Source organism: Amblyraja radiata, chromosome 1, assembly GCF_010909765.2.
Source record: "Amblyraja radiata isolate CabotCenter1 chromosome 1, sAmbRad1.1.pri, whole genome shotgun sequence".
NCBI classification, from domain to species: Eukaryota; Metazoa; Chordata; class Chondrichthyes; order Rajiformes; family Rajidae; genus Amblyraja; species Amblyraja radiata.
In genome coordinates this window covers 183,792,660-183,807,117 of record NC_045956.1, presented here as the reverse complement: position 1 = coordinate 183,807,117, position 14,458 = coordinate 183,792,660, and the positions used below count along the sequence as shown (strand labels likewise).

The 14,458-nt window shown below is 47.0% G+C and overlaps 1 protein-coding gene across 1 annotated transcript in view; it reads left to right on the top strand.

Moving 5' to 3' along the window:
• LOC116982605 (nucleophosmin-like) overlaps positions 1-2,645 on the top strand; it is a 110,305-nt gene extending 107,660 nt beyond the window's left edge. The window contains exon 10 of the mRNA XM_033035893.1: positions 2,285-2,645. Within this exon, the coding sequence (XP_032891784.1) occupies positions 2,285-2,335 (51 nt within the window). The 3' untranslated portion in view covers positions 2,336-2,645. The remainder of the gene's footprint in view (positions 1-2,284) is intronic.
• The last annotated feature ends 11,813 nt before the right edge of the window (positions 2,646-14,458 follow it).

Below are 14,458 nucleotides of genomic sequence, written 5' to 3'. Positions count from 1 at the left end.
TAGTGGGACTCACTCTGGCCATGGAGGAGGCCCAGAACAGAGAGGTCAGATATGGAATGGGAGGGGGAGTTGAAGTGCTGAGCCTCCGGGAGATCAGGTTGGTTATTGAGAACCGAGCGGAGGTGTTGGGCGAAGCGATCGCCAAGCCTGCGCTTGGTCTCACCGATGTAGAGCAGTTGACACCTAGAGCAGCGAATGCAATAGATGAGGTTGGAGGAGGTGCAGGTGAACCTGTGCCGCACCTGGAAAGACTGCTTGGGTCCTTGAATGGAGTCAAAGGGGGAGGTAAAGCAACAAGTGTAGCAATTTCCTGCAGTTCCAAGGGAAAGTGCCAGGAGAGGGGGTGGTTTGGGTGGGAAGGGAGAAATTGACCACTTCAATGTTGCTTTTATTCACATGTGCAGCCGCTTACAAACTCTCTTCTTACAAACATCCAGTGCAGCTGCTCCTCGACCTGCGATGGGGTTACGTACCGATAAACCCATCGTAAACCGAAAATAACGCGTCGAAAACGCATTTAATACGTTGCGATCACGTGATCGGACGCGACGTGCGGCTTGCTGCCGTGGTTGAGCGTTTGCCGATCGTAACGTCGAAATATCGCAAGTCGAAGCATCGTAAATCGGGGAGCAGCTGTACATTGTTGCCATACCTAACCACATCCTCGATAAGCAAAGTATAAAGAAATAGACCACTCATCCTGCTTGCAAGAGGCGCCATGTTCTGGCGCCATTATCCAAGTCCAGACCGTGCTCCAGTTGTTACGAGCGGTGCCCGATCCAGGCGAGCCCCAGGCTGCTGCGGGGCCTCCAGCCGTCACCTTCCTTGGACGTGTGGATCGACCAGTGAACTCACGTCCCTGTCCTCTCCTCGCCCGCCCACCTTTGTTCCCCGAAGGGTGGGAGCCGACCTCGAGGGCGGGAAGGGCCAGACCCCGGTTCCCTCTCCTCTCCCACCGGCCTCGCCCCTCGTGTCCGTCGTCATTGACTCCATCCTCATGGTCTCTGGTCTTCAGGGGACGACCAGGGGCCGGCTCTGCGGCTCCCCCTGCAGGCCGCGGTCCGCCGGGTCCCACGAGCAGGGGCCGACATTGGTCCTTAAATTCAAATGTGAAGAGAATTCCCAGGTCTTATTTTCAGTACACAATTGTTTAGCTTTCATTGTTTGTTTCCAAAGGTGGATCAAACACACTAGGCAAAGGCAACTCAAGTCAAATCAAACTGAATTTACTATGGGAAAGATGATTTTCAGCTGGACAGAGTGCATTTTGGTGTTTTTTATTTGTATGTATGTGAGTGTGTGTTTGTATGTGTATGGATTAATATATGTGTGTGTGTGTGTGTGTGTGCGTGCATTTTATATACCAAGTGGGACTCGTTGGGTCCCTGTCACACGGGAAGCCTGGTCCCCCAACACAACTCGTTCCCCCAATGCAATATTCCACCACTCACCCGTTCCCCCAACGCAACCCATTCCCCCAACGCAATATTCCACCACTCACCCATAGCCCCAACTGCGCAGGGGTGGCTCATTTCCCCTTATCCCCCGGTACTCCCTCCCCTTCCTCTTCAGACTCCCTCTTTATAAACTTTTTTAAAAAGTGCAATTGCACTTGCTGCCAGGACTTTAAACAAGAATTGCACTTCCCCTGCTTCCCCCAGCACTCCCTCCCCCTCCTCGTTTTAAACTTTAAAAACTTGCTGCCAGGACTCGGTGTTCTGTGATTGCAACATTGTTGCGGGCAGGGCCAGCAATTGGATTTTGATTTTTGACACTGAGAAGATAAGTCAAAAGTCAAACTTTTAAAGTTTTAAATGTGAATAACTTGTAAAATATACCATCAACCTGAACGAAACTTGATACAACACACCACAGGACAGTGGTGTAAGGTGGTCCAACAATTGTAGCGCTATCCTGTGCCATTTTGGCGTAATTCAGGCCACGAATCACATGCACGCGCACACACAGACAAGATGAAAGTTTTTGTAATATATATATAGATCTATGTGTGTGTGTGTGTGTGTGTGTCTGTGTGTGTGCGTGTGTGTGTGTGCCTGTGTGTGTGTGTGTGTGTGTGTGTACACGTGTGTGTGTGTGTGGACAAAAATGCTGGAGAAACTCAGCGGGTGAGGCAGGATCTATGGAGCGAAGGAAATAGGTAACGTTTCGGGTTCGAGAACCTTCTTCAGACCTGCAGTATTCCTCTCTATGGTGGAGTGGACGATGGGCCGAATGGCCTAATTCTGCTCCTTTGACTTACGAACATGGCCATCTCTGCCGGCAGGTCGTTGAGGAGCTGTGGACCTGGGGCCAGACCTTGAAGCGTGCCAAGTGAAGGATGCCTGAGTTTACGCGCTTGTTTCCCTCGAAGACCGTCCACCGCTTCACAGCCATCGATGGAGGTCCCTCATCCAACCAAAAAAGACGTTGATTCTGTCTGCAGGATATCCGCTGACCACATTTTGTTTGGAAGTGTTTTGGTGTCACAGATAAGTCATCCTTCGCTGTGTCCCTTTACGTTTCCCGAGTGAAAGCCCTGTCCCACTGTACGAGTTCATTCAAAGAGTTCTCCCGAGTTTGCCCTGATTCGAACTCGGAGATTTACGGTAATGGCCACTCGTAGGTACTCGGGGCTCTCGTGGACATTTGTCAACATGTTGAAAAATCTTCACGAGTCTTCCCGAGCTTACCGCGTTTCCCGAGTACCTGCCGTTAGCGTTACGAGCCGCTAAGAGACGTCCCCGAGCTCCGACGTACCCGCTACGTTCATTCTACGTGCTTACCACGAGTTTGATTTTTTTTTTTTAACTCGGGAGAGCTCTTGAATGAACTCGCACAGTGGGACAGCCCCATTACTCCAAAGGCAACTTAAGAAGGAAACTGGAAATGCTAGAATCACAGCAGGTGTATGTATGAGCATCATTGCAAAATGTTGGGTTCTTATATTACTGGCACGCTAGAGCAAAAACTGCTGGAGAAAGCAGTGGGCCAGGCAGCATCTCTAGAGGACATGGATAGATGACATTTAGGGTCAGGAGATAGACACAAAATGCTGGAGTAACTCAGCGGGTCAAGCAGCATCTGTGGAGAAAAGGACAATAGACAATAGGTGCAAGAGTAGGCCATTCGGCCCTTCGAGCCAGCACCGCATTTTCAATGTGATCATGGCTGACCATCCGTTCCCGCCTTCTCCCTATATCACCTGACTCCGCTATCTTTAGGAGCCCTATCAAACTCTCTCTTGAAAGCATCCAGAGAATTGGCCTCCACTGCCTTCTGAGGCAGAGAATTCCACAGACTCACTATAGGTGAAGAGGTGAAGTTTCATGTCGAGACCCTTCTTCAGTGAGAGTCAGGGGAGCTGGAAACTAGAGGTATGAAATCAGAGCCGGCACCGATACCCAAGGATGGATGGAGCCCGCGTTGACCCAGGAAAGGTGGGGCTCATAATCTGAGGGCTCCACCTCTTCTGGCTCTTCGGTGCCAGCTCTGAATTGCTCTGTACGTTTTCATACCTCTAGTTTCCCTTTCTCCTGACTCTCTGAAGAATAGACAGTAGACAATTGGTGCAGGAGTAGGCCATTCAGCCCTTCGAGCCAGCACCGCCATTCAAAGTGATCATGGCTGATCATCACCCAATCAGTACCCCGTTCCTGCCTTCTCCCCATATCCCCTGACTCCTTTAGCTATCTTTAAGAGCCAAATCTAGCTCTCTCTTGAAAGTATCTAGAGAACCTGCCTCCACCGCCCTCCGAGACAGAGAATTCCACAGATTCACAACTCTCCGTGAAAAAAGTGTTTCCCCCATCTCCGTTCTAAATGGCTTACTCCTTATTCTTAATCTGTGGCCCCTGATTCTGGACTCCTCCAACATTGGGAACATGTTTCCTGCCTCTAGCGTGTCCAAACCATTAATAATCTTGCATGTCTCAATAAGATTCCCTCTCATCCTTTTGAATTCCAGAGTGTACAAGCCCAGCCGCTCCATTCTCTCAGCATATGACAGTCCCGCCATCCCGGGAATTAGCCTTGTGAACCTACGCTGCACGCCCTCAATAGCAAGAATGTCCTTCCTCAAATTTGGAGACCAAAACTCCACACAATTTTGGAGACCAAAACTGCAATTTTGGAGACCAAGGGTCTCGACACCAAACATCGCCTATCCATGTCCTCCAGAGATGCTGCCTGACCCGCTGAGTAACTTTGTGTTCCACGCAAGATTCCAGCATGCGCAGTTCTTTGTTTCTACATTTTCTAACCTAACCTACTAATTTGATATGAGAATTGATCTGCACGAAAATATTAAAATCTCTCTTATTTAGATGCTGACAGACCCGCTGTGCATTTTCAGCTGTGTTATATTTATTGATTTTATATTTCTTAAGCTCATTTTATGTGGCTCAGTGCCCAATAAACTCCGTGCAGACAGATACATGTAAAATTTGACTATATGTTCTTAAACTGTTCAGAACGCCACGTCCTTGGGGTGAGTTCCCACTTTGATGGTCATCAGACGACACCGTGCCTCACTCAGCCACTGAAGGGGCAGGAGCAGTTATAGAGTCATGAAGCTGTAGAGGAAGGAAACAGGCCATTCGAAGATAGACCCAAAATGCTGGAGTAACTCAGGCAGTCAGGCAGCACCTCTGGAAAGAATCAGAATCAGAATCACACTTTATTCGGCAAGTATGTTTTGCAACATACGAGGAATTTCACTGGCCAGGTCAGTCATACAATTAAAAGCAACAGATCACTTAAAAACACATTTTAACATGAACATCCATCGCAGTGATTCCTGCACATTTCTCACTGTGATGGAAGGCGAAATAAAGAACTTCCCTTAGTTCTTCCTCGGGCGTGGGCCTCGAGCCCCCGTTGATGAACGATCTTGACTACCGTAGCCGGCGGCGTTCGGGCCCTCCGCGTCGAGGCGATCAGCTCCTGCATTGGGGGGGGATGTCAGCTCCCCCGCGCCAGGCGATCGAACCTCGCGTCGGGGCTAGTGAACCTTCCGTGACGTTGGAGCTCCCGACTCGGCCTCACCCGAGCCTGCGAGCCCTTGGTGTTGATTCCGCGGTGGCCGCGGTGGTAGGGATCAGCTCCGATGTTAAGTCCACGCCCCGCGGTGGGGCTCACGACAGTCCGAGGAGGCTTCCAGCTCCAGTGATGGTAGGCTGCAGAGCCGGGAGAATGTGATCCAAAAATTAATCACATCTCCGGCAAGGGAGGAACCTGAAAAAAATAGTGACCTGCGTGGGTTTTCTCCGGGTAGTCCGGTTTCCTCCCGCACTCCAAAGACGTACAGGTTTGTAAGTTAATTGGCTTCAGGTAAAATTGTGAATTGACCCTAGTGTGTAGGATAGTGTTAGTGTGATCGCTGGTTGGTGTGGACTTGATGGGCCGAAGGGCCCATGTTTGCGCTGTAAAGTCTAAAGAAGTGCCGGAAGAAGTTCAGTAGGTCAGGCAGCATCCATGGAGGGAATAGACTGACAACCTTTTGGCTGAAGACTGAAGAGAGATCTCAACCCAAAGCCTCACCCATCCATTTCCCTCCACAGATGCTGCCTGACCCGCTGAACTCCTCCAGCACTCTGTTTTTGAAACTCATACAGCATGGAGACAGACTCTATGATGGAACTTGCCCACGCCGACCAAGATGCCCCATCTACACTAGTCCCAGCTGCCTGCGTTTGGCCCATATCCTTCTCAACCTTTCCTGTCCATGTACCTTGCTAAATGTCTTTTGGCTCAGGATTCCAGCATCTGCCGTATCTTATGTCACAGCCTCGAATAGATTCAGTGCCTTAGCCTCTACAGCTCTGAGGCAGAGAAGTATAAAATTCCACTACCCTCTGAAAGTAGAACATTCTTCTCCTCACCTTATTGTGAAAAAGAACTTCTACATTCGTCCGCAAGGCAGAGCATCCTCTTAGCATTTAGCTTTGTCAAGACCCTACGAACCTTAATATCTTCTCTGCCTCAGAGGGCAGTGGATGCTTTCAAGAGTTAGATAGAGTTCTTAGGGATAGTGGAGTTAAAGGATATGGGGAGAAGGCAGGAACGGGGTACTGATTGTGGATGATCAGCCATGATCACATTGACAATAGACAACAGGTGCAGGAGTAGGCCATTCGGCCCTTCGAGCCAGCACCGCCATTCAATGTGATCATGGCTGATCATCCCCAATCAGTACCCCGTTCCTGCCTTCTCCCCATATCCCCTGACTCTGCTATCTAGCTCTCTCTTGAAAGCATCCAGAGAACCGGCCTCCACCGCCCTCTGAGGCAGAGAATTCCACAGACTCTCCACTCTGTGAGAAAACGTGTTTCCTCGTCTCCGTTCTAAATGGCTTACTCCTTATTCTTAAACTGTGGCCCCTGGTTCTGGACTCCCCCAACATCGGGAACATGTTTCCTGCCTCTAGTGTGTCCAAGCCCTTAACAATCTTATATGTTTCAATGAGATTCCCTCTCATCCTTCTAAACTCCAGAGTGTACAAGCCCAGCCGCTCCATTCTCTCAGCATATGACAGTCCCGCCATTGTAACATTGAATGGCGGTGCTGGCTCGAAGGACCGAATAGCCTACTCTTCCTGCACCTATTGTCTATTAACATCTCAATAAGATCCCCTCTTCCGAAAGTTCAGAAGTGATAGAAGCAAAATTGGGCCATTCGGCCCATCAAGTCTGCTCCACCATTCAGTCATGTCTGATATATCTCTCCCTCCTAACCCCATTCTCCCCATAACCCCTGACACCCGTACTAATAAACGACAGTGTTATCTCTTAACTTGAGGACTCAGACCTGGTAAGCCTTCCAAGAGCTTCAATGCAAGCGTTCCCGTCCATAAATAAGAAAACCAAAACTGCGCATCGCTCGGGGTGTGGCCTGGCTAAAGTCCTCTACGCTCGTAACAAGAGTTTAGTACACTAATCCCTCTTGCATTAAAGGGCAGCATTCCTTCACTTGCAGAGTACAAACACAATGGTGTTAATACCCTCTATTGTTTGCACTGTGTCCATTAATCCTTGAACACCCACCTGTTAGTAGCGGTGATTTCGTGTCTGGTAAACGCAGAGGTGATTTTCAGTCTGATAAATACACCATCAAGAGAACATAATAAAATGAGTATCAAGCAGTAGTTTTTCATGCAACATTTATATCGAACCAAGTCTCGCTGAAGTCATAAGGTCATGAGTGACAGGAGTAGAATTAGGCCATTCGGCCCATCAAGTCTACTCCGCCATTCAATCATGGCTGATCTATCTTCCCCTCCTAACCCCATTCTCCTGCCTGCTCCCCATAACCCCTGACACCCGTACTAATCAAGAATCTATCTATCTCTGCCTTAAATACATCCACTTTGGCCTCCACAGCCTTCTGTGGCAAAGAATTCCGCAATGAATTCTTCCATGAATGGAGACCCAGTGATCACTGTTTAAGAAGGAACTGCAGATGCTGGAAAATCGAAGGTAGACAAAAATGCTGGAGAAACTCAGCGTGTGCAGCAGCATCTATGGAGCGAAGGAAATAGGCAACGTGAAGGGTTTCGGCCCGAAACGTCGCCTATTTCCTTCACTCCATAGCTGCTGCTGCACCCGCTGAGTTTCTCCAGCATTTTTGTGTACCCAGTGACTACTGTTGGGACCGAACAGAATGTGGTTTTCAGATATCGTCGGGTATTAGCTGTGAAAATGTTTTACCCTTTTGCACTGTTCCATTGATTGTAAGGTAAATTGAAAGGATGTGTTGTCTTATTCCTGCATTTGGTTTTCTGAATAAAGAATGGGTTGACAATAGACTGTTTCAGTTTCACATTGCGATTAAAACTCTGCTTCTCAACATCTGTTTTACTTTTCAAAGTGTCGCACCATTGCGTGATCTCAGCTGTTCAAGTATCTGTGGATCAAGGGCCAGTCTCACCCCGGCCACCCCCTCTTCTCCCCTCTCCCATCGGGCAAGAGGTACAGAAGTGTGAAAACGCACACCTCCAGATAATAATAATAATAATAATAATATATTTTATTGTCATTGCACATAAGCGCAACGAGATTTGGTATGCAGCTTCCATCCGATGTCATAACTTCAATAATTAATACAATTTAGATTTAAATACCCCGAGAACATGGTTTGTAAAAAGAACATTACAACAGTAAAATAGTCAAAACAGTTCAAACAGACTAAAGTGCAGATGTGTCTGTGCGACGTGGCCATCCGAGGCAGACAGTCCATGGGGAGGTGGGGGGCACTCAGCAGGGCCGGTTCAGAGCCGCTATAGCTCTGGGAATGAAGCTGTTCCTGAGTCTGGGATTCAGGGACAGTTATCTGTTATTCAGCTGTTATCAGGCAACTGAACCATCCTCACACGTACTAGAGAGCGGTCCTGACCGCCCATCTACCTCATTGGAGGCCCTCAAAATATCTTTAATCGTAGGTAGACAAAAGTCTGAAGAAGGGTTTCGGCCCGAAACGTTGCCTATTTCCTTCGCTCCATAGATGCTGCTGGTTTGTAGGTTAATTGGCTTGTGCAAATTGTAGATTGTCCATAGTGTGTGGAATAGTGCTGGTTTACGGGGTGATCGCTGGTCGGCGCGGGCTCAGTGGGCAGAAGGGCCTATTTCCAGGCAGTATCTCTAAAGTCCAACGGTGACAGTGTAAGTGGTGTGTGCAGACTGTACTGTCACCAGCCGGAGGGAGGCTGACCTTGTGATCATCGTTGCATTGGAGAGGGAGCGGAGGAGATTCAGCAGGATGGTGCCTAGATTGCGGCATTTAGAAACATAGGAAATAGGTGCAGGAGTAGGCCATTCGGCCCTTCGAGCCAGCAGAGCCATTTAATATGATCACTGCTGGTCATCCAGAATCAGTACCCCATTCCTGTTTTCTCCCCACATCCCTTGATTCCGTTAGCCCAAAGAGCTGTATCTAACTCTCTTGAAAACATCCAGTGAACTGGCCTTCACTGTGGCAGAGAATTCCACAGATTCGCAACTCTCTAGGTGAAAAGGTTTTTCCTCATCTCAGTCATGATTACATGAATGAGGGTGCTGGCTCGAAGGGCCGAATGGCCTACTCCTGCACCTATTGTCAGTCCTCAACGGCCTACCCCTTATTCTTAAACTGTGACCCCCTGGTTCTGGACTCCCCCCAACATTGGGAACATTTTTCCTGCATCTAAGCTGTCCAATCCCTTAAGAAATGTGTATGTTTCTATAAGAACCCTTCTCACCCTTCTAAATTCCAGTGAATATAAGCCCAGTCGATCCATTCTTTAAGAGAGATAAGACAGGCCGTGTTTGTTTTCTCTCGAGCCTGAGGGATTTAAAAGATGCCCTAATCAGATACGAGAGGGCTGTTCAAGAGTCTGATAGCAGAGGGGAAGAAGCTGTTCTTGAATCCAATGCTTTCCAGAATCTCTTCTGAGGTAGGTGTCATGCGTCTCCTTAGTTTAGAGATACAATGTGGAAACAGGCCCTTCGGCCCACCGAGTGCACACTAGTTCTATCCTACACTCTAGGGACAATTATGTTCATGTCATAGGAGCAGGATTAGTCCATTCGACCCATCAAATCTACTCCGCCATTCCATCATGGTTGATCTATCTACGACCCCATTCTCCTGCCTTCTCGCTATAACCCCTGACACCTTTACTAATCAAGAATCTGTCAATCTCTGCCTTAAAATTATCCATTGTCGGCCTCCACAGATACACCCCCCTCTGACCAGAGAAATTCCTCCTCATCTTTCAAACGATACATCCTTTCATTCTGCGATTTACAGAAGCCAATTAACCCACAAAGCTGCATGTCCTTGGAATGTAGGAAGACACCGAAGTTCCCGGAGAAAACCTATGCAGTCACAGGGAGAAGGTACAAAATCTGCACAGACGGCACCCGGGTCTCTGGCGCAGCAAGGCAGCAACTCTACCGCTGTGCCTCCCTAGTCTTCTGATGAATCAGAGGCTTTGGAGGGTGACGCTTTGAAGATTTGTGAAGAAGGTATTTTAACCGAGTGTGGCAACGGTAGAGTCGCCGCCATACAGCGAAATGCCGCGCCGGAGACCCGGGTTCGATCCCGACTACGGCGCTTGTCTGAATGGGGTTTGTACGTTCTCCCCGTGACCTGCGTGTGTTTTTCTCCGAGATCTTCGGTTTCCTCCCACACTCCAAAGACGTCCAGGTTTGTAGGTTAATTTGGCTTGGTAAATGTAAAAATTGCCCAGCATAAAATTGTCCAACTTTCAGTATAGTCCCTGGCAGACTCTCTTCGGAAGGTACAAGGTGGCAAGTGCCTGGAACACTGTTTTGCCAGGGAGGTTTTGGAAGCAAATACAGTAGCAAGTTTTAAGAGGCAATTAACCAGATGAACAAGTAAGGAAGAGGGGTGCAGGCTAATGTTTAATTTGGTATCATGGTCGGCGTGGACATCATGGGCTTCAGGGACTGCCCCTGTGCTGCATTGTTCCATTTACTAGCAAATGTTTAGTTTAGTTTAGAGATACAGCGCCGAAACAGGCCCTTCGGCCCAGCGGGTCGATCCCGACCAGCTCACCGTAGCCCTCCCGCACACGAACCCTATCCTACACACTCTCAACAATTTACAATTATACCAAGCCAATTAACCCACCTGGAGTGTGGGAGGAAACCGAAGACCCCGGAGAAAACCTGCGCAGGTCACGGGGAGAACGTACAAACTCCGTACAGACAGCACCCGTAGTCGGGATCGAACCGGGGTCTCTGGTGCTGTGGGGCAGCAACTCTACCACTGCGCCACCGTTATGCTCATTGCTCTATCGGGAACATAATTTCATCAGACATACTCTTAGAATTGAGGTCACTTAAAGTAAAATTATAAGTATTAAAAAGCAAATAAAAACCCTAATATATTGATGCATATATAACATTTACTTTTACAGTGCTCATTCACGCAGTGAGAAAGCCACACGGTTGACAGAGGCTGGTTTAAAACATTAACGAGAACTTCCAGCAGTAATATCCCTCACCTTGAGCAGTGATTTGAAGAACAATTAGCAATTGTGAAAGGGCGAAACACTTAAAAAGAGCATGGATATGATAATTAAAGTCAAAACTTTCCAGTTATAGAGCCATAGACTTTTCTTAGTTTATTGTCACGCGTACCGAGGTGCAGTGAAAAGCTTTTGTTGCGTGTAGAGCCTTACAGTGTGGAAACAGGCCCTTTGGCCCAACTTGCCCACACCGACCAACATGCCGGCATTGGCATTAACATTGAATTCTCCCAATTTTGCTAGCCCTTGCTGTCTCCTCCCCTTCCTTAACCCTCTAGCTGTCTCCTCCCACCCTCCCATCCGCCCGCCCTCGGGCTCCTCCTCCTCCTCCCCTTTTCCTTCCTTCTCCCCCCCACCCCCCATCAGTCTGAAGAAGGGTTTCGGCCCGAAACGTCGCCTATTTCCTTCGCTCCATAGATGCTGCTGCACCCGCTGAGTTTCTCCAGCAATTTTGTGTACCTTCGATCTTCCAGCATCTGCAGTTCCTTCTTGAACAACATGCCACACCATCCTGGCCACACACTCATCTCCCCATTGCCATCGGGAAGAAGGTACAGGAGTCTGAAATCTGTAACATCCAGGTTCAGGAACAGCTTCTTCCCCACAGCCACCAGGCTATTAAACACGACACCAAACAAACTCTGAACAATAACAGCCTTTTGCACTTCATCTGTTTATTTATTGTGTATATATACAGTCCTGTGTGTATACACACAGAGAGTGGTGAATCTCTGGAATTCTCTGCCACAGAATGTAGTTGAGGCCAGTTAATTGGCTATATTTAAGAGGGAGTTAGATGTGGCCCTTGTGGCTAAAGGGATCAGGGGGTATGGAGAGAAGGCAGGTACAGGATACTGAGTTGGATGATCAGCTATGATCATATTGAATGGCGGTGCAGGCTCGAAGGGCCGAATGGCCTACTCCTGCACCTATTTTCTATGTTTCTATGTCTATGATCTATAACCATATAACCATATAACAATTACAGCACGGAAACAGGCCATCTCGGCCCTACAAGTCCGTGCCAAACAATTATTTTCCTCTAGTCCCATCTACCTACACTCAGACCATAACCCTCCATTCCTTTCCCATCCATATACCTATCCAATTTATTTTTAAATGATAAAATCGAACCTGCCTCCACCACTTCCACAGGAAGCTCATTCCACACAGCTACCACTCTCTGTAAAGAAGTTCCCCCTCATGTTACCCCTAAACTTCTGTCCCTTAATTCTGAAGTCATGTCCTCTTGTTTGAATCTTCCCTACTCTCAATGGGAAAAGCTTGTCCACGTCAACTCTGTCTATCCCTCTCATCATTTTAAAGACCTCTATCAAGTCCCCCCTTAACCTTCTGCGCTCCAGAGAATAAAGACCTAACTTATTCAACCTTTCTCTGTAACTTAGTTGCTGATACCCAGGCAACATTCTAGTAAATCTCCTCTGTACTCTCTCTATTTTGTTGACATCCTTCCTATAATTAGGCGACCAAAATTGTACACCATACTCCAGAATTGGTCTCACCAATGCCTTGTACAATTTTAACATTACATCCCAACTTCTATACTCAATGCTCTGATTTATAAAGGCTAGCATACCAAAAGCTTTCTTTACCACCCTATCTATATGAGATTCCACCTTCAGGGAACTATGCACAGTTATTCCTAGATCCCTCTGTTCAACTGCATTCCTCAATTCGCTACCATTTACCATGTTTGTCCTATTTTGATTTGTCCTGCCAAGATGTAGCACCTCACACTTATCAGCATTAAACTCCATCTGCCATCTTTCAGCCCATTCTTCCAAATGGCCTAAATCTCTCTGTAGACTTTGGAAATCTACTTCATTATCTACAACACCACCTATCTTAGTATCATCTGCATACTTACTAATCCAATTTATCACACCTTCATCCAGGTCATTGATGTACATGACAAACAACAGTGGACCCAACACAGATCCCTTAGGCACCCCACTAGTCACCTGCCTCCAACCTGACAAATAGCCATCCACCATTACTCTCTGGCGTCTCCCATTCAGCCACTGTTGAATCCATCTTGCTACTCCTGCATTCATACCCAACAATTGAACCTTCTTAACCAACCTTCCATGAGGAACCTTGTCACCTTGTCAAAGGCCTTACTAAAGTCCATATAGACAACATCCACTGCTTTACCCTCATCAATTTCCCTAGTAACCTCTTCAAAAAATTCCAGAAGATTAGTCAAACATGACCTTCCAGGCACAAATCCATGTTGACTGTTCCTAATCAGACCCTGTTTATCCAGATGCTTATATATATTATCTCTAAGTATCTTTTCCATTAATTTGCCCACCACTGAAGTCAAACTAACAGGTATATAATTGCTAGGTTTACTCTTAGAACCCTTTTTAAACAATGGAACAACATGTGCAGTACGCCAATCCTCCGGCACTATTCCCGTTTCTAATGACAATTGAAATATTTCTGTCATAGCCCCTGCTATTTCTACACTAACTTCCCTCGATGGCCTAGGGAATATCCTGTCAGGACCTGGAGACTTATCCACTTTTATATTTTTCAAAAGTGTCAGTACTTCTTTTTCTTTGAATCTCATAGGTTACATAGCTACTCTACTTGTTTCCCTTACCTCACATAATTCAATATCCTTCTCCTTGGTGAATACCGAAGAAAATAAATTGTTCAATATCTCCCCCATCTCTTTTGGCTCTGCAGATAGCTGTCCACTCTGTCTCTCTAATGGACCAATTTTATCCCTCGTTATCCTTTTACTATTAATATAGCTGTAGAAACCCTTTGGATTTACTTTCACCTTACTTGCCAAAGCAACCTCATATCTTCTTTTAGCTTTTCTAATTTCTTTCTTAAGATTCTTTTTACATTCTTTATACTCCTCAAGCACCTCATTTACTCCATGCTGCCTATAATTATTGTAGATCTCTCTCTTTTTCCAAACCAAGTGTTCAATTTCCCTTGAAAACCATGGCTCTTTCCGATTTTTACTACTTCCTTTCAACCGAATAGGGACATAAAGATTCTGTACTCTTAAAATTTCCCCTTTAAATGTCCTCCATTTCTCTTCTACATCCTTCCCATAAAACAAAATGTCCCAATTCACTCCTTTTAAATCATTTCGCATCTCATCAAAGTTAGCCTTTCTCCAATCAAAAATCTCAACCCTAGGTCCAGTTCTGACCCTCTCCATAATTATATTGAAACTAATGGTATTGTGATCACTGGACCCGAACTGTTCCCCAAAGCATACCTCCGCCACCTGACCTGTCTCATTTCCTAACAGGAGGTCCAGCAATGCCCCTTCTCTAGTAGGTACCTCTATGTATTGCTGCAAAAAACTATCCTGCACACATTTTACAAACTCCAACCCATCCAGCCCATTTACAGAATGTGTTTCCCAGTCTATGTGTGGAAAAT